Genomic DNA, 21,154 nt, shown 5'->3' on the forward strand with positions numbered 1-21,154 from the left:
GGTCAAAATAAGGGGATTGCAATTGTATGGGGAATATAGAAATAAAATTTATTTAAAAAAATAAATAAAGAGCAATAGGACACATGGGATGAGTCACATCCCATTTTCATTGAAGAGTTGTTGCATGAGAATAATTGTTACACATACACACACACACACACACAACAGCAGAGGGCAGTGCCTCGTTTTGTGTGCAAATAAGAGGAGGAATGATATAAATAATCCTCCCAAAGTATTACAAAACCATCTGAGTGGTCTTGACAATGCAGTCTGCAATTTTCATTTCTCTTTATTTTCATTTTCCTGCCTTCCTCCTCTTTCTCCAATTTTTCCCACGCCTCTACTCTTTTGTCTCTTCCCAGTTCCCTACTGTGGAAAGCTGAACAATGTAGGTTGTTTTTTGCCTCATTCAATTATGGGTGGGTTCATGGTAGATAAGAACATGAAGATGCTGCTAAGGGAAGGGCAAGATGTGGGCCTGGAAGTTCAATTGTGCTGTCCGTAATGAATAGGTGGTTCATAGAGAGCTCCAACTGTGGTTCCACCTTTTTAGCCCTACCACAGTAGACTCCTTTTGCTCTATACTGCTGTTTTCTACACTGCTAGTTTCTCCCTGGAGCAGAGTGCTGACCTTCATCACTTCATCTGGCAGCATACCTTTCAGAGGGGTGATGGCCTGAATTGCACCATTTATATTTTACCAGAATCTGACAATCATGTAAAGCAGGATGTAGAGTGAGAAAACTCCTGCTTGTGGCTGACCCAGGGACAGTGGTGCAGTTCAAAGGAACAGTGCCCAGGAGTATCCATGAAGCATGGAGTACAACAGTTAAGAACTTGGGCTTTAAAGACAAATACTTGGTGCTCACTCCTCTGTTGCCACTTGCTCTCTGTGTAACCTACATAAAGGCTTAGGTTCTCATGTTCTCAATTTCCTCAACTGTAAAATAAATAGACCTCAATAACTCTGTTAAGTGACATCATGCATGCAAATTACAATGCTTAGTATATTACCCATATGCCCAGTATGGTATGGTATGATGCCTGGTATGATGGAGACAACACAAATTAGAGAGCTGCTGACTTGCTTCCTGATAAGTCCTAAGAATAGAATCTACATAAATATAACCTCTTCATAGCTCAGTGCCTCCTGTTGCTCACCTGGAGCAAGTCAACCACAACAATACCTACTTCATATGATTAAATGAGTTAACATACACAAAGCATTTAGAATAGTACTGGCCCAGATAAATACTTGAGAGGTTATTTTATGATGATAGTTGAGGGGAAACATTTAGGAGTTAGATTACCGAGAAGGGGACAGTGAGATGAGCTTGAAGGATGGGCATGGTGTTGACAGGACATTCTGGGTGAACAAAAGATAAAGAGTGAAGGTGCAGGAGAAGAAAGGTTGAAGAAGGCTCAAGGCTAAACCAATCCCTCCCTGTTTTACTGCAGCATGGAACATACAGGATAATGGTGGTTGGCCAAACTGGGAAGGTTTTTGGAGAATCTTAGCATGTTAAGTGAAAATTTATACTTTAATGTGTAAGCAATGAGGAGTTGATATGCTGGGGGCTTTAGTATCATGGGAGGCAGGTATTGAGGAAATTAGTATGGCCACTAAGGAAAGAAAATCAGAATTTCCATCAATGATACAAATGAAAGGTCAGTGACACTTCATTCAACCAAATATTTCTTTAATTCATATAAGATGCCATGCTTGGCATTGGGTAAACAGTGGTGAATGAGAGGCTCAGGCAGAGTCTTTCTACCTAGAGGTTATAGCCTGGTGGGAACAACACAAAGACAAGCAGTCATACAAGGGTAATATACAAGTTCAGTGAAGGAACCTAGAAAAGCTTTGACAAGAGGGGTATGTACTAGAACTCAGGGTTGACGTCCCTGAAGGAAGGACATATTAGCTGAGATATGAAGGATATGAAAAGGTGTTTCTGACCTTAATGTGGAAGGTTTTTTAGAAAGAAAGTGCAAACAGATTTGGTTGGACTAACAGGGAAGTTATTGCAGGAGTTACATCAAAGGTTGATTTGTGAATGTTTCATGCAATGATACAGTTACGTGAAAGAACATAGATTAATCTCATAAGCAAAAGAAGCCAGATACAAAGGAAAACATAATAGATGTATTATATAGAGTATTACATGAAGTATCTAGTACTTTATATAAATGAACTAACCTGTAGTGATAGATTTCAGAATAGCAACTACATTGGGTGGTGAGTGTTGACCAGGGCAGTCATGAGTAAGACTTCTGGCAGGTTGGACATACTCTACATTTGTGTCTTTATCTACCTTTAATGGGTCTTTATCTACCTTTAAGGAATTCACCCCTGCTTTGTCAGTATCATTTGTGCACAATGGAAATGAACAGAAGGTCTGATACATACCATTAAAAATATGCTCAAAACATAATGTTGGGGGGAAGCAGAGTAAAAATGTGTATGCAACATCATAGCTCTCAAAGAAATTATTGATATAGTACAATTTATTTGAGAAGGAAAACATCTAACACTCAAACATTGATTGTTTCTTACAGTGAGATTTCAGTTGATTGTTATAAAGAGACACTGATAAATGGCTACAGAGACCAACCAATCTCTCTGAGTAAAGGACTGGATGCAAATCCTAAGTCTGTTCTTTCCTAAAGGGGTGAATTTAAGCAAGTTATGTAACCTCTTTAACCTTCAGTTAGCTCAATTTAAAAAAAAAGGGGGGTCATTATGCTTCCTTCCTCCAGGGAGGTTTGGTGGACTAAATAAGATGAATGGAAGCACAGTGAGCACTCAATGTCCGTTGTTGTCTTTGAAGGAAACCTTAGAGGCAAAGGAGGGTGAGCTGTCCACATTTGCAACAATAGCCCTCTTTTTTGCCTCATGTTGAGTAGGAGGTTAATGATGGGGATTTGGGGAGAAGGGTAAATGTCCAGGACAACGATTGGGGATGTGAGGAGAGTTGACCAGGGGGACTCTGGACTGGGGTGAAAGCTGAGCAGATGTGGGATGAAGTCCTATAATCCCTCTGCTCCAAAGACCCTGCATAAAATGTTCCTCAGTTGGGAATTGAAAACAGGTTTGTGATGGGAAGACAAGTAAATAAACTCCATTGAATTTGAAACAAAGAATGTGATTTTACAAAAGACTAAAGTTGAGCATTTTGTGATGGTATGTACCTCTGGCTGTGATATATACACACCATGATGTTATTAAAGGAAATCACAAAAACCTAATATCATCTGCCCTCACATATAGACATGTCTTTTCCATACACTATCAAGCAGTGAATATAATGGTATGATATTCACATGTTATTTGAACACATGAAAATATTTTAAGCCCCCAGTTTCTCAAGTGGAATTAGAGAAAATTCAAACCGCATGTGGACCCCAGGCATTTGCAACTCTTCTTGAACAAGGACACAGACTTAGATATTTAATACTGTCAGTCAGCAAAATTATGTTCATTGTTTAGGCCACAAAATGTTACATTGACTTTATTTCAATGAGAATAAAAGGGTATTACAAATAAAACAGAAAACCGCAGTATTAAATATAAAATATATTTAAAAAACAAACCTACACTACAATTCTGGGAAAGTAGACAATTTTATTATTCCATTATTTTTGCAGGAAACTTTTAGAAATCAATATTATGAGTCCTAACTGGATTTAATATTATCTCCTCATTCAGAGTGTGGGAAGGGAGTTGTGTCAACATTTGCAGCCTAGTCACTGCCTGAATTCCAATTAAAAATTGTCCAACCTGAAATAACATATGCAGGGTATTCTGAATAGCTATCTGTGGATAATAATGATATTGATAATAATTATATTAGGTAGCACTTTCATTAACACTTTTTATGTAGCAGGTATTGTACTAAGCATTTTATATGTATTAGTTCACCTACTTCTCACAACAAATCTATAAGGAAGTATTTTATTACACCTATTTTGTGGGTGGGAACAATAAAAATCAGACTAGAGTGAGCAACTACACAGGTTTTCCTAGAATATGGGACTTTCAGTGCTTTTACCAGGACAGTCCTGGGCAAATTGGGTTGAGGGATCACCCTATCCAAGTGACTTGCTCAGTTTTTAAGAGCTAAAGGAGGATTTAAACCTGTTATTTCCTTGAGATTTCCTACCTACCATTAATTAACCCTGCTCTGGATTCTAAACCATAATAGTTAAAGAGCAAAGACATTATTTAGCAGCATTTGGGGTAGGGATCTAGGTTGAAACTTGGGAATATTATTTCATGCAATGTGATTGAAAATGTCACTTTGCATCTCTGTCCCCAACCTCCTCTATCACAAAACCAAAGGACTTGCATGTTACCGTAATCTCACCAACAGAGCAAAAAGCCACTCACCTCGGGAATGGCGTAGAGATGACAAAAAGGTTGACCTGTGTCCTCTTTACAAAACTCCAGCATGTGGCACACCACATCAGCATTTATTTTTTCACTTAGTCTGGAGGGAAATGGGACAAAACAAAGGCTATTTAAGATCGCTCAGGCATTAGGAAATAGAAACTATTTCAAAGAAGGCAAATCCCTAGAATAGGTTCCCCACTACCTGCAATCCACTTTCTCAAGGTCTTTAGGTCTTGTCCCTGGGAGCAACTGGATCCTAACAATTTCCTGCCACATTGCTCTCTTCCGCATTTGGAATAAGCTCATGGGGATGGGACACCAACAGCAAAGTGCTGTGAGAGAGCCTGCCACACAAGAACCATGATACAGTTTCCATGTTTTTTCTTTTCAGGAGAAGCTACAAATAAAACTCGGAAAGGAAAAATTGAGGTGGCTGTAATTTGAAGGGAACAATATTTTAAAGTTTACTGAGCCTCATAGTAAAAAGTCCTCTATGACATAGCCTTAAACACTTAAACTATTTTCTTAGGCATAATATAAATAATATTTTTTCCCTTAAAGTAAATCTATTTCTTTATCTTATGGCAGAAAATAAAATATAATTGACTTGTATTCCTCCCCTGGGCATGGTGTAAGGACAGCATTCTTCAAACATTTTGGTTTATGTCTAGGTAAAGGGGCTAAAACAAATCTCCCATATCCATTTTCTAACTGACACTCCTAAAACTTTTCTTACCAAGAAAAATGAGTGTAATGTTCTGCTTCAAATGAAGGAACAAGTAAAGTATGGACTTCCCAAGTAGATCATTGATTCAAACCCAAATCAAATCAAACCAAAACAATATAAAGTCCAGAAACATAGATTAATCTTTTTATTTATTTATTTTTTTTATAAATTTTATTGTTATATTCCCCATACAATTGCAGCCCCCCCATTCTGACCCCAATCCCTCCCCTCCCCCCCCCGCCCCCCTAAAATTGTCTCTGGTTCATAGTTTTTTGTTGATTTTGATTTTCACTTTCTTATAGTTATTCATTTTCCTGGTCCCTTATTTAAGTTTTCTAGATTCCTGCTATGAGTGAGACCATCCGGTATTTTTCTTTTTCTTTTTGGCTTATTTCGCTGAGCATGATCCCTTCCAGCGCCATCCACGTTGCTGCAAATTGCATGTGTTTATCTTTTTTGAATGCTGAGTAATATTCCATGGTATATATGTACCACATCTTCTTGATCCAGTCATCTATTTTTGGGCATTTGGGTTGTTTCCAAAGCTTAGCTATTGTAAACAGTGCTGCTATAAACATAGGGGTGCAGGTGTTCTTTGGAATTGATGTTTCTGTGTCCTTTGGGTAAATACCTAGGAGTGGAATTGCTGGATCATATGGAAGCTCTATGTTTAGTAGGTCCAGAAATCTCCACACAGCTCTCCACAGTGGTTGGACCAGTTTGCACTCCCACCAACAGTGCAGAAGAGTTCCTTTTTCTCCACACCCTCGCCAGCATTTGTTGTTGCTAGTTTTTTTAATATGTGCCATTCTCACTGGTGTAAGATGGTATCTCATGGTAGTTTTGATTTGCATTTCCCTGATGGCAAGTGATGTTGAACATTTTTTCATATGCCTGTTGGCCATTTGCATTTCCTCTTCAGAGAAGTTTCTTTTTAGCTCTTGTGCCCATTTTTTGACTGGATTATTTTCTTTGTTGTTGCTGAGTCTCATCAGCTCTTTGCAGATTTTTGTGATCAGTCCTTTATCATTAGTGTTGGGTGCAAAAATGTTCTCCCAGTTGGTGGGGTTTCTCTTTGTTTTTGTTATTGTCTCTTTTGCTGTGCAGAAGCTCTTTAATTTGATGTAGTCCCAGCTGTTTATCTTTGCCTTCACTATCACTGCTTTGGGTGATGTGTCTGTAAAGATGTCTTTGATGTGCAGATCACGTAGTGTTTCGCCTATATTTCCTTCTATATATTTTATGGTTTCAGGTCTTATGTCTAGTTCTTTAATCCATTTTGAGTTGATTTTTGTGTATGGTGTGAGGTAGTGGTCAAGCTTCATTCTTTTGCATGTAGCGACCCAGTTTTCCCAGCACCATTTATTGAACAAACTTTCTTTGCTCCAATGCATAGTCTTTGCTCCTTTGTCAAAGATTAGTTGACCATAAATCTGTGGATTTATTTCTGGATTTTCTATTCGATTCCATTGGTCTGTATGTCTGTTCTTGTTCCAATACCATGCAGTTTTGATGATTATGGCTTTGTAGTATAGTTTGAAGTCTGGGAGTGTAATGCCTCCATTCCCTTCTTTTTTTTTCAGGAGAGCTTTGGCTATTCGGGGTTTTTTGTGATTCCATATGAATTTCATCAATAATTGTTCTATTTCTTTGAAGAATGACATTGAAATTTTGATTGGAATAGCATTGAATCTGTATATTGCTTTTGGAAGGATGGCCATTTTAATAATGTTTATTCTTCCAATCCACGAGCAGGGGATGTCTCTCCATTTCTTTGTGTCTTCTTCTATTTCTTTTAACAGTGTTTTATAGTTTTCTTTGTATAGGTCCTTTATCTCTTTTGTTAGATTTATTCCCAAATATTTGATTTTTTTTGTTTCAATAACAAAAGGGATGGTTTTTTTTATTTCTTCTTCTTCAGATTTATTGTCTGTGTATAGGAAGGCTACTGACTTTTGCATGTTGATTTTGTATCCTGCCACTTTACTGAACTGATTGATGAGTTGAATTAGCTTTTCTGTGGAGTTTTTGGGGTTCTCTATGTATAATATCATATCGTCTGCAAATAGTGATAGTTTGCCTTCTTCTTTTCCTATTTGGATTCCTTGGATGTCTTTCTCTTGTCTTATTGCCCTGGCTAGGACTTCCAGTATTATATTGAAAAGCAGTGGTGAGAGTGGACATCCTTGTCTTGTTCCAGATCTTAATGGAATTGCTTTCAGCTTTTCACCATTGAGAATGATGCTGGCTGTTGGCTTGTCATAGATGGCCTTTATGATGTTGAGGTATGTTCCTTGTATCCCAAGAATTTCAAGGGATTTTATCATGAATGGGTGTTGCACTTTGTCGAAAGCTTTCTCAGCATCTATTGATATTATCATATGGTTTTTATATTTCTTTTTGTTGATGTGTTGGATAACGTTGATTGATTTTCGGATGTTAAACCATCCTTGTGCCCCTGGAATGAATCCTACTTGGTCGTGGTGAATTATCTTATGGATACATTGTTGGATTCTGATGGCTAAAATCTTATTGAGGATTTTTGCATCAGTGTTCATTAGGGAGATTGGCCTGTAGTTTTCCTTTTTAGTGTTGTCCTTGTTCGGTTTTGGTATTAGTGTAATGTTGGCTTCATAGAATGTGTTTGGTATTGTCCCTTCCTTCTCAATTTTTTGGAAGAGTTTGTGAAGGATAGGCACTAATTCGTCTCTGAATGTTTGGTAGAATTCATTTGTAAATCCATCAGGTCCTGGGCTTTTGTTTTTGGGGAGGTTTTTGATTACCATTTCAATTTCGCTAATTGTAATTGGTCTGTTTAGGTGTTCTATTTCTTCTTTATCTAGCTTTGGGTGATTGTAGAGTTGTAGGAATTTGTCCATCTCCTCTAGATTATTAAACTTATTTCCATATAACTGTTCATAGTAGTTACTGATTATTCTTTTGATTTCTGCTGTGTCCGTTGTGATTTCTCCTCTTTCATTGATGATCCTGTTTATTTGTGCTTTCTCCCTTTTTTCCTTTGTGAGCCTGGCTAGGGGTTTGTCTATTTTATTGATTTTTTCAAAGAACCAGCTCTTGGTTTCATTGATCTTTTGGATTGTTTTTTTAGTTTCAATTTCATTTATTTCTGCTTTGGTTTTTATTATTTCTTTTCTTCTACTGGTTTTGGGGTTTTTTTGTTGTTCTTTTTCTAGATCTTTGAGCTTCGAGATTAGGTTGTTTCTTTGAGTTCTTTCTTGTTTCTTGATGTGAGCTTCTATTGCTATATATTTTCCTCTTATTACTGCTTTTGCTGCATCCCATACATTTAGGATATTGGTGTCCTCCTTGTCGTTCAATTCAAAAAATTTTTTAATTTCTTCTTTGATCTCCTCATTAGTCCAGTGGTCTTCCAGTAGTGTGGTTTTTAATCTCCATGAGGTAGGAAAGTTCCTTGCCTTCTTTTTATGGTTTAGTTCTAGTTTGATGCCTTCATGGTCAGAAAAGATGGTTGGTATGATTTCAATCTTGGTGTATCTGTTGATGTTTTTCTTGTGCCCCAGTATGTGATCGATCCTGGAGAATGATCCGTGTGCGCTTGAGAAAAATGTGTACTCCGTTTTTTGGGGTTTAGTGTTCTATAGATGTCTGTTAAGCCCAATTGCTCTAGGTCCTTATTTAGAGCTTTGGTTTCTTTACTTATTTTTTGTCTTGTTGATCTATCCATTGTTGATAGTGGTGTGTTGAAGTCTCCCACTACGTATGTGTTTTCTCTGATGTCTGTTTTCAGAGAAGACAACAGTTGTCTGATATATTTTGGTGCTCCTTCGTTTGGTGAGTATATGTTAATGAGTGTTATTTCTTCTTGAAGTATTGTCCCCTTGATCATAATGTAGTGACCATTGGGGTCTCTTTTTATCTTTTTGAGTTTGAAATCTGTTTTATCTGATATAAGTATAGCTGTTCCTGCTTTCTTTTTTGGCCCATTTGCTTGTAGGATTGTTTTCCATCCTTTGACTTTGAGCCTATTTTTATCTTTTGTAGCTAAATGTGTTTCCTGGAGACAGCAAAAGGTTGGGTTTTGTTTCTTAATCCAGGCTGCAACTCTGTGTCTTTTTATTGCAGAGTTTAGTCCATTTACATTTAGAGTTAATATTGATATGTTAACATCTGTATTTGCCATTGTGTTTGTCTTTCCTTTGATTTTATTTATTTATTCTTTTAATAACTTTTTGTTTTTTTGGCCTTCTTTCATTGTTATTCGTCCCTCTGAGGTTCTGGCTTTAGGACTCCTTGTAGTATTTTTTGGAGTGGGGTTTAGTTGCAATGAAATTCCGGAGTTTCTGTTTGTCTGGGAAGGTCCATATTCTTTCTTCAAAGAGGAAGGAGAGCTTTGCGGGATAGAGTATTCTTGGTTGGCATCTGTTTTCTTGGAGTCTGTTGACTATGTCCCTCCACTCTCTCCTTGCCCGTAGTGTTTCTTCGGAGAAGTCTGATGTCAGCCTGATTGGCTTTCCTTTGAATGTTATCTGTTTCTTCCCTCTTGCCAGCTTCATTATTTTTTCCTTGTCCTGGATTCTTGGGAGCTTTACTATTATGTGTCTTGCTGTATTTTTTCTTTCGTCGTGGAAGTTTGGTGTTCTTCTTGCTTCTTGTATATCAATTTTCAGCTCCTTCTTCACATTTGGGAAGTTCTCTTCAATTATCTCTTTGAATATTTTCTCTGTTCCTACTTCTCTCTCCTCTCCTTCTGGTATTCCTATAACTCTTATATTTCCTTTCCTCATGGAGTCAGATAGTTCCCGAAGTCTTTCTTCATTCTTTTTCCTTCGTACTTCTCTTTCCTTTTCTGTTTTGGTTCTTTTTATTTCTGTGTCTTCAAGAGCACTTATTTGTTCTTCCATTTCATCAATTCTGCTTTCATTGCTTTTCCCAGAATTCTTTAGTTCTTCCACTAATTCTTTGATCTCCTGCATTTCTTTTACTTCCCTCTTTAGGGACTCAATTTCATTCTTCTGATCGTTGATTATTTTTCCCTTATCATTGTTTTCCTTTATGACTTCTGTCAGTTTTTTAATCACGGCAATTTTAAATTCTCTTTCTGGAAGGCTCAGAAGTTCTTCCAAGTTACTGTCGTTGCCATCTGGGGGCTGGTTTTCTTTTTGTGGTGTGCTTTTTCTCTGGAGAGTTGCTAGGTTGCGTGTGGTTCTTCTCCTCCCTACTGTCTGTTTTCTAATTTGCCGTATGCGTTGGGATACTGTGTTGTTGGGACTGGCCGGCATCTTGGGTGGGCTTCTCTTCTCCCCTCTGGTTCCTCCTGGAGTCATCTGTCAGTTTCAAGCAGTCTTTATTGGAGAAAGGTCCCTGTCCTAAAATGTCGATGTGGGGACACACTCCCCTGTGCGCCTGGTCTGCCCCAGCGGTGGGTTCCTGCTCCCCCTCTGGGCTTGGACTGCAGGCCAGAGGGGGTCTGGCGTGGGCGAACTTCCCCCGCTCACCTCTGGCTCCTGAGGAAGCCTTCTGCAGGTAGTCTTTACTGAAGAAATGTCCCTGTTCTAAAATGGTGATGTGGGACACACTCCCTGCGCGTCCGGTGTCAGGCACACTCTTCTGCGTGCCTGGTCTGCCCTGGCTGTGGGTGCTCGCTCTCCCTGTGGGCTCAGACTACTTGTTCGGAAGGGGCCGGGTGTGGGCTAACTCCCCAGCTGGCCACTAGTTCCTTCAGGAGCCTGAGCTGTCTACAAGTCGCTAGGTGGCGCCAAAGATCTCTCCTAGAGCCCTTGGGGAGCTGATTTTCCACGCCGTGGGACAGGGAGCAAAGCGGGGATGGTAGGGTACACCTCAACAGCTTTGGGGTGCTGTGTCTGCCTTGTGCCCCACCGTCGTGGGGAACCCACGCCCCGAATTTCGTGCCCCGGGTCTCAGTTCCAAAGCCCTCAGTTCCAGGACGCGGGCTGTAGCCCAGTTCAGTGGCGCGGGAAGGGCGCCTTTTGCACCGCTCCCGTGACTGGGCGCCTGGTTCCTGCTTACTCAGGGAGGGACCTTCACCTCAGTGAGGACCTCCGCGCGTCTCCCCGCAAGCCTAGGTCGCAGGCGCGGGGACCTGGGCAGCCGCGATCCTGGTCTGCACTTGCTTTTCAAGCGCGCCGAGCGCGCCGCTATCCGCGCAAGCTTACCGGCAGCCCGGGCTGTGTGCGCGTCTCCTGGGGTCTTTGTTCTTCTCTAATGGCGCCAGGAGCCGTTCGCTCACAGCCGCGGCGAATCCTGCAGGGTTCTCCACAGCTCCCGTTCACGGGGTGTGGTGGCTGCAATAGTTCCTTTCCACGCACAGTCCCGCTTGCTGCGTCCGTTTTTCTCGTTGGCCGTTTTGGTTTGTTGTTTCCTCCCCTCTGCCGGTCGGAGAGTGCCGCCTCTGTGGGCGGGGGAGGGGAGCAGGGTTCTGCGCTTCCCTCCCTTCTGGTCCTCTTTTATGGCCACTTTCTTCTTTGGGCAGTTTGCTGGAGTCACCCGTTTATCTTCCGTGTCCCGGTTCTCACTGGGACCTGCCGCTTTTCCTCCCTATTCACTTTTTTTTAATGGGAGATCTTACTCGCAGCATCTCCTCGCCGCCATGTTGCTCCGCCCCCTCAGATTAATCTTTTTAATATGTAGAAGGATAGTTACAAATTCTAGAGGCAAATTGCTGAGGTTTCTTCTCCCTTCATATGATCCCTGAGATGTTCCCCTTCACCCATAGGGATGGGTTGCTGGTAGTAGTGTTATACCTCAGTTGAGTGGACCCCAATAGACCATTGAAGTGACACCAGTCAGATTCTCTTCTACAGGAAGGTGGAATCTCTATGAAAAAGTCTGACTGCATTATGGGCTGTTCCCATAACAAAAGAAGTTAAAATAACTTAGGGACCTGCAATACAGTTTCCTGTCATGTGAACTGAGTATTTGGAAAGCTTGTCAGTAGGATGGGGTTTGGGGGGCAGCATCCAGCATGCACAGTGAAGAAGCCAGGGGAGAGCATGCCTCTGTGTTCCTGATGGTTTCCTAATGCTCTTTCCAGTCTCTGTATGGGGTCTGGCTGTTTTCCTGCCCTTGCACTTTCTGAAACATTCTAGGTTCCCTTATAATAAAGCTATCCCCCCCACCATCCAACTATTACAATGACAATCTCTACCTCTACCCAATTATTATGTCTTCTCTTCCTGATCCTTCTCCTCCTCTCCCTTCTTCTCTATAAGCAAGACCAAATTGTTATTTTTCTTTTTTGTTTTGTTTTTTTTAGTTTGTTTTTAACCACTGAAGGCAATCATAGCTTTCATATGGGCTGACCCTTGAGAAAAAGTAGTCAACTTCTTAATGCTGCCCTTTGAGACCAGGGCCTGATGTAAGTCACTGGAATTGCTCTTCCCTACATTACTATTTCTGCTTTATTTCCCTGACACTCTCCTTTAGGTTGTCCACTTATCCAAGGAGTTTTACACCTGTACGTGCATTATAACAAATGAAATTTAAAAGGTAAACCAAAAGAAGATACAAACAAAATAAATCAAAAAGCATCCCAGTTTCACATTGTGCATATGCAGCAGTTTTAATGGTTGCTGAACATCAAAGTATTTAAAATCTTTAATAATATTATCTTTGGACTACCAACCAAAAATGCTCAAGAGTTTATAGCATTAACTTTCCTGCAGAAAGAATTTCCACATTTTAGTGAAAGTGCATCCTATCAAAACTCATCATAAAACAGACATCTTCAAATATTTTGATGGCCATTAATATTTGGAAACAGTCTGTGACCATGGACTCTCAAATTGCATTTCAGATGAATGAAACAAAAGTGATTGACAAGATTGTTTATTGACCTACTATGAACACCTGAATTTGGAGAGAAAAAGAGAGTTGACCATGAGAGTCATGTGCTTGGCCCCCAGGATCCTTCATGGGCGTTGGGAGGGTGGGGTACAGAGGTATGAAAGGAGGCTATGTTTTCTAAGATATGGGACAAGCTGTTTGCAACAAAGTCTGTTACCAAAGTAATATCTACCAAGGGTCAGTAAATCAGGAGAGGGTGACTGTTTTCACACATCTGTTCTCAACTTAATGGTTCATTTATTTAACTGATGACTGTTGTCTTCCTTGGGGTCTGGTATTTATTGGACTCAGAAGGGTGGTAAATAGGGCTCAGCTTAATCTTTATTTTTTATTTTATTGAGGTAATGTTTATTTACAACCCTGTATATGATTTGGAGGTATAGGTTCACACCTCTTTAATCTATTTTTTCCCTTTTAATGTAAGTCCAATATTCCATGTGTGGCAATCTAGGATCTCAGAAACCAACTCATCATTTGGTATGAGACTTATTTTCTTTCCCCTGAAAATAGAGCACAATTTTAGGTAAACAAACTTGCAGATGAGAGTAAACGTTGGAGTCACTTAATCAGAGAGTGAAACTGGCATTCTTGGAACTGGGTTAGGAATGGGAATTGGGCACGTAACTTCATCACCAGAGTTTCATCACTAAATGATGGAAAGTAGGAAGTTCTTTGAACAAGAATAGAAAATGCTGAGCCTGATAAGTCTAGATAAGTGATGACCATTAGAATATGGAAGAAGCACTGAAATGGCAAAGTAACATGTACTTTTTACTAAACTTGGGGCAGAAGACAAAGCCTAAATATAATTTGTAAAATTCTTACAAAATCTTTACTCATAATTGTCATTGTCATTCACATTGTTTATTTTTCCCCAGAGCAGCAAATAAGATTGAAATTGTCCCATATTAATTTACTTCCTTGTACCACCTCTGTAGATCCCAGGGTGCACAGAAGTAAGGCACGCAGGGAGGGGGGGATGTCAAAATATTTGGCAAAGCTAGTAGTCACATTTAATTGTAGAATAGTAGAATAAAGTCAATGATGATGATTACCATCATCATGAATTAAAAGAAGGAAACAAGGTCAGGGTTAGTTAACAGATTGGCAGAGAGCACCAGCTTAAGACATGGTGCTAGAGCAGAGCTTTACATACCAAAACTCTCAAATTTAGATCTTTAACATCACTTTCCAAAGAGGTTTTATATATTAATATATGGCCACAGTGATAGTCTCACAGCATTGAAAAATCTCCCTTATACAACTTAAAACTTATCTTCAATTTCTGGACCATACTCTTTATAGCATGCTATGTAAGAATTTAGTCATTTCTTAAAATTTTGATTTGTGACAAGAGAGTTATATTGCTTTGTATTCCTGGTGTCTAATAAAACATATTTAAGGTATTCCATAATTGTTATAAATTCTGTTTTGCATTTTTCTTCTGAAAATTTAGTAGTTTAGGTCTTTCCCAATTTCTGAGAGTTCCTGGGTTTGGGACACACAAATTTATGATTTAGAGGGAGCCATAAATGAGTACCAGGAAGGATGGTGAGATGGACAGAAGATTAGAATCAGGTTTACAATGGCAACCTATGGAACAATGGAGGTCGGGACCAGCAGAGTAAGAACCAGGACAAGGTCACCGGTAGGATTAGGTTGTTCCTTGAGGTATCCTCCCTGAATGCACCTGACTCTTGGGGGAATGCTTGAGTGCTCATGTGTCCTACTTCCTTACATCTTATCACTTGCCTATGGGTAAGAAATATAATTGCTAAATAATTAGTCCATGAATCACTGTGAATTGGCTGGTGTGAAATAAGGAGGAGGGATGCCCTCTGGATTAGGAAATTCATTTACTATTGGAATTCTGAAATTCAGGTAATACTAAATCATGATGCTGTCATTTTTAAGGACTGCATCAACTCAGAACAGTCTCCAATTGATTAAAACAAGTTGTAAGAAGCAAAGAGTATGAGGAGAAATTTCTATCAGCAAATAACTTATATGATTTATGGAGAATTACAGATCAACAAAACTAATAGTGAAGAGAACCACACAAAACTAATAGTGAAGTGATGATTTACTGCATCTGCCTTTTTCCAAAGTGCCCCACCTCAGACTGAGAATTGGTCATCTCATGACTTGTAGTTATCTCAAAGAAAAAAAAAAAATATTCTCTCCTGTCTTCATGACCTAATCAGGAATCCCTTCTTCAGTTGTTGCTGGACTCCAACTTCTTAACAGCCATGTACACTTGCATTTATTTGAGGACTGTCTCTTGTTCAGTTCACACTACAGTACCTAGTACTATGCTTGTCTTCAATTTGATCCTTGTACTCAACAGGTTCTCACACTCACTACTCTCCAGCAAGCTACAGAAGAATAATGAGTTTCCCCATAGACTGAGGGCACTTTCACTACTTTCAACTAGTTTCAACTAGTTGAAAGTAGTGAAAGTGCTTGATGGCTCATCTCTGGCACCCCCTTTTAGACATCAATATATATTGCCCTCTTAGGCTTGTGTGACTGTTTAGCATTTGCCTCACTGGTTCTCTGGTCTTGGCCCAGCAGAACCTCTCTGACCAAGATTTCCCCCATAGCACATGGCTCATACTTAGTATGCAAACATATACATTGAATAAAGTAAAAGGGTTACTTTTTTCTTTCTCTTAATACATTCAAGTAACTTTCTTAGGAGTAATATTGTCATGCTCACAACTCATAGATGTTTTTGTTTCTTTGTTTTTTTAAGAATTCTTTCTTTCAACAATATTTATTGAAGTCTCTTCCTGCATAAATATCAAAGCAAGCCCTAGAAATACAACGCACTCTACCCTCCTCCCTACTCCCTCATGTTTCTTCCTCCTTCCCTTTTTTCCTTCTCCTCTCTCTCTCACACCCTTCCTCCTTCTTTCCTTCCTTCTTTCCATGTATTCAGTATTTCACTAACTACCTCAATATACAGGGATAAATAAAATGTAGTCCTAGCCTTCAGAAGGCTTTTGATCTAGTTAGCAACTCAGAAAAGTAAATGGAGAAGTAAATTACAAATAATTTTCTAATTATTTGTAACCCTTGCTAAGGGTTTGCACAGGGTACTAGGAGGTGCTGCTTATGTGTGCAAACGTGTGTGTGTGTGTATTGGTAGGTGGATATGTCTATCTTAGCCTGAGGAAGGTCAGAAAAGCTTCCAGAGGAGGTGACTTGAGATGAGGCCCTAAGGTATAAGATTTGCATGGTGTAGAGATTTTGGATGTGACAAGCAGAGAGAATATCTCCTGCAAAGGTACTTAGACAAAAACCTCCTGGTATGCAGAGAGAAAGTGGTTTGGAGTGTGGTGTGCTGTGGAGCAGCCAGGGATGGAAATATCTTAAGGGATCAGTTCATAAATTACCTGCATAGGGTATGAAGACTCTGAAGAATTTTATGTTAGACAGTGACATAATTAGGGTTGCATTAAAAAGATAGATTTACAGGTTTATAGGGGTGTATGCTTTCACAAGCTGCCTACCACCAGTGCCCCACCAATCTTCTACTAGTTTCCACTGGGCCTTCTTCTCCCCTATTTCCTTTTCATCACCCTCTCCCTCTAGTTGCCTCAGTTCTGCAGTCAGATACTAAGGGTTTATTATTGGTTTGGTTTTGACTGATCACTTGTTATGATTCCCTATCTTCCATATATAAGTGAGACCATGCTGTATTTGTCTTTCTCCTTCTGACTTACGTAACATAGCACTATCCTCTCCAGTTCTATCTATGTTGTCACAAATGACAGGAGTTAATCTTTTTTTATATCTGAGTAGTATTCCATTGTGTATGTATGTAATACAAATGTGCTACATTTATACATATATTTTATATATAATACATGTATTATATATGTAATACATATGTGCCACTTCTCTAGCAGTTTGAGCTAAGAGATAGATGCTTGCTTCCCAAACATTTACAGTTCAGACCAGAAGAAATCATTTACCACAATAGAATGAGATCAATATTACTAGAAGTAAGTGCACAGTATGATGGAGCATTGACTTATAAGTTCCTCCTGCCTTTAAAATTCTGCAACTTAGGCTCTCCTGTTGTGAAGGGTGATGCTGTCCATTGAGTCTCTCTGCCCTGAGGCTAATGGCAAATAAAAGAGGAATCACAAAGAATGTTTATAGCAACACTGTTCACAAGAGTGAAAACCAAGAAACAATCCTGTTGGGCAAGTGAACTACAGCAATAACAACTTGGATGAATCTTAGACATATAAATATAAGTAGATCCCAAAGGACTATACAGAAAGTGTGATATTCTCTTCATAAAGTAAAAAAGTAAACAAAATATAAAATATATGGTATAAAGGACTATATTATGAATATATTGTTCATTATAATCATTTTATGTAATTATATATTATTAATTATAATTATGTTATTAATTATAATTATTTTATATAATTATATTATGCATTATTTTATATGATCATGTATTACTATATTAATATATATGAGAAAACTATAGAAAGAAAAAGAGAAAGATGAACTTGGGATTTATTACTTCAGTGGAGAAAAGCATGAGAATGAAGGACAGAGATCGAAATATTAGAATAAGTATTGTCAAGGTCCTAGAGTTAATTTTCTTGATAGTTTGGAAGCTAATTACATTATTAAAAATACAAATAAATAACTAATATAAGATTAATAAATATGATTCCTTGGTGAGAAAGTGTGTAAACTGAGAAATATGATTTTTCTGATCCAAATTCCCCTCAGCTGAAAAAAGAAAAAAAAATGAAATAAAGCAAGTAGATTATAATGATGATGGCACATATGGGTGACGCCTAGTGGTAGGGACTGGGGCTGGGGAAATGGAGAGGGCCAGGGAACTGGGAGGAAGGTGGAAAAGAATATGAGTAAAATGTGGCCTGAGGACCCAGGAAGTCGAACAGGAAGGGGCCAGGGCATGTTGGGAGATTAGGTCAAATGCCTGTGTCCAGCCAATGTGAAATTCCTTTAGAAAATTCTCTTGTAGAGATATTGAGCCACAGCGTAATTCAAGGGGAATCTTAAAGTGACAAAATATCCAAATTAGGTCTGCATTTTCCCGCTGTTAGCAAGAGGTGGAATACAATTCAAACACTTGTTCAGTAAGAACAGCCCACTAGAAACCAAAACAACAGCCTCCAAGTTTTTCTGTTTTCCCCATGTACCAACAACTGAGTCAGATTAATGTCCCATGGCACACTCACAGTTTTATGATATCTGGTCCAAACACGTGAATTACTGCATGGCAGGTGGTCTTCAAAAACAGTTTTTCTAAGAAAAATAAAGAGAAACAGAATATTTTTGTTAAGGTGAATTTAACACATGAGTTAATAGTGATCATCTTTACTAGGAACTGAAGCTGAGCGATTAATTTATTATTAATTCAAGTAATTAGTTTTAAGGGTAAGGGGAAATGTTATAGTTAATATAACCATTAAAATATCATTTCCATCTCATGTTTATGTGATCACCACTTTGTTTACTGTACATGCTAAAGAGCAATAGTTCGTTATAAAAATATAGTTAAATTCTGGGTTTTATTTCCCTTTGTATACTAGGGAATATTGAATGTTGGAAGTTTTTATTTGTTGAAATTGAAAGAAATAGGACTTCCTTTAAAGTAAATAATCTGAAATATAGCTCTGTTAAAAATATTCTTCTTATATTAATTTGGGAAAAAAAATTCATTTTGGCTAATTAGCATTTGATGTTTTTGCTCTAGAGTTTAAAGGAGATTAACTGTCATAGGTGTGTCCTTACATTGCCATATATATCAGAGACTACAGACACATACACACACACACACACACTAATTTCCTTCCTCCTCTCTCCTCCCATTATAAATGTACAGAAATGCTTGTGTATTAACCTGTTCATATAATGAACTTTATTAATCCCCTGGTCCTGATTCTCCAACTTGTGAGTCTACTGTGGAACCCTGGTAATTACACTTAAACTTTAGCATAATTAGGGACAGGTGGACTGTCCTGAGAAAGGGTGGGAAACCCTCCCTGAGAATTTATCTTGTTTTGTTTGCTCAAACTGGACCACCCATACCTTGCTTGGAGGTAGGGTAATGAAACAAAGGATCCATATGGGAACTCTTTCTGGTACTTCACTTTTACTCAATGGTAAATAATGTAAATAATACTTTTGTATTAAAATTGGTACATTCATAAAACTTACTTTATAATACAATAAAGCATGAAACTTCAAACACATTTTGATTTTGAATCAGGAACTGAAAAGTATATTCCACATTATAATTGAAATTATGCAAATAAAAAGAATTATGAGGGAATACTATGAACATCTCCACAGCTGGAGATTAGATCATTTAGATGAAATGCACAAATTCCTAGAAAGAGAAGCTGCTGAAACTGGCTCACAAAATAGACATCTGAATAGACATATAACAAGAGATTGAATTAGGAATCAAAAACTTCCTACAAAGAAAAGCCCAGGATCAGATGACTTCACTGGTGAATTCTAGCAAACATTTAAAGAATAATCAATACCAACTCTCAAAATCTCTTCCAAGACATAGATATGAAGGGAACATTTTAAAACTCATTCTGATCACAAAACCAGGAAGGACATTCTGAATAAAGAAAAATTCAAGTCCAAATCTCTTTTGGACTGAATTGTATCCTTCCAAATTCATATATTGAAGTTTTAATCTATCATATGTCTCTATTGGATTCAAGGTACTTAGACAGGTAATTAAGGTTAAATAAGATAATCTTCTCATAAGGTATAAATGTAATAACCAGTGTCCATATAAAAGAGGAAGACACACTAGGACACATGCACAGAGAAAAGACTGTGATGCAAAGGGAAGGAAGTCACCCAAAAGTAAAGGGGAGAGACTTTATGGGAAACCAAACTTGTCAAAACCGTGCTTTTAGATTTCTAACTTCCAGAACTATGAGAAAATAATTTTCTGTTTGCTAAGTCACTTTGGCTGTGGTAATTATTATGGTAGTTTAACTAGGTTAATACATCAATATGGACACAAGGGATGAAGAGCTGGCTAAATATATGAAAATTAATTAGTGGAATTACTACATCAAGAGAACAAAGAAAAAAAAAATACATGCTCAACCAGTGGAAGCAGACAACATTTGACAAAATATAGCATTTCTTCATAATAAAAGAAAAAAATCTCAACAATGCAGGAAGAAAGCTTTCTTAACCTGATAAAGATTATGTACAAAACATCCATGCTAACATGTTCTTAAAGACTAAATACTTTCTATGATCAGGAAAAAGACAATGACATAGACTCTTATAACTTTTATTCTTAATTATATTGGAAGTTCCAGACAGGGAAATGAGTTAAGAAAAATAATTACAAATATTCTAGATGGGTTAGATTGCAGATGACATGATTTTATATGTAGAAAATTCTAAGGATTCTACTGAAATGATAGCAAGTTATAAGTGAGCTCAGTAAGACTGCAGGATAGATTAATGTACAAAAATCAGTGTATTCCATAACGTAGAAAATGAAAAAATCAAAAATAAAATTAAAAACAATTTCATTTACACTGGCATCAAAAAGAATCAGTACTTAGGCATGTATTTAATGACAAAAAAGGTGCAAAAATATATACCCTGAAAGCTACAAAATAAAGAAGATAAGACTAGATGGAGAGACAGAATGTTTGCAGATTGGTGGATTTAAAATTAAGATGTGGGCCTCCCTGGTGGTGCAAGGGGTTAGGCACTGCACTATGAATCAATCCACAGCCTCCGCAGCATGAGTTCAATCCCCGGCTGGCCAGGGAGTAACCCACATGGTGCAGCAGACCTCTCCTGAGTTGCCTGCTGCTCCCCTCAGCAGTGTATTTCAGTCAATCTACCTTTTCTGTTCCCCACTTTGTCTCTGGTGAATACTCTCACACCCCACATCTCTGGCCTGTACTCCAGCTTTTGTATGCATAAATAAAAAAATCTTAAAAAAAATGAAGATGGCAATATTTACCCAATTAATCTATAGATTCAATATAATCCGTATCAAAATCCTAGCTAACTTTTTTTCAGAGAAGTTTACCAACCATCATAGGTGTATTAAAAGAACTGAGCATAGCCAAAAACATCTTGATAAAGACAAGAAAAGCTGGAGGACTCATCTGTTCCAATGTGAAAAC

At 38.3% G+C, this 21,154-nt stretch overlaps 1 protein-coding gene across 2 annotated transcripts in view; it reads right to left on the reverse strand.

Moving 5' to 3' along the window:
• AOAH (acyloxyacyl hydrolase) overlaps positions 1-21,154 on the reverse strand; it is a 177,656-nt gene that overhangs the window by 130,206 nt on the left and 26,296 nt on the right. For both annotated transcript variants that reach the window (XM_054692470.1, XM_037510299.2), the window contains exons 4-5: positions 18,206-18,272; positions 4,391-4,490 (exon numbers count right to left, since the gene is read on the reverse strand). In XM_054692470.1, coding sequence (XP_054548445.1) covers positions 4,391-4,490; positions 18,206-18,272 — 167 coding nt within the window. The remainder of the gene's footprint in view (positions 1-4,390; positions 4,491-18,205; positions 18,273-21,154) is intronic.

The sequence above is a fragment of the Talpa occidentalis genome, unplaced genomic scaffold (assembly GCF_014898055.3).
Source record: "Talpa occidentalis isolate TD23 unplaced genomic scaffold, MPIMG_talOcc4v2.1, whole genome shotgun sequence".
NCBI classification, from domain to species: Eukaryota; Metazoa; Chordata; class Mammalia; order Eulipotyphla; family Talpidae; genus Talpa; species Talpa occidentalis.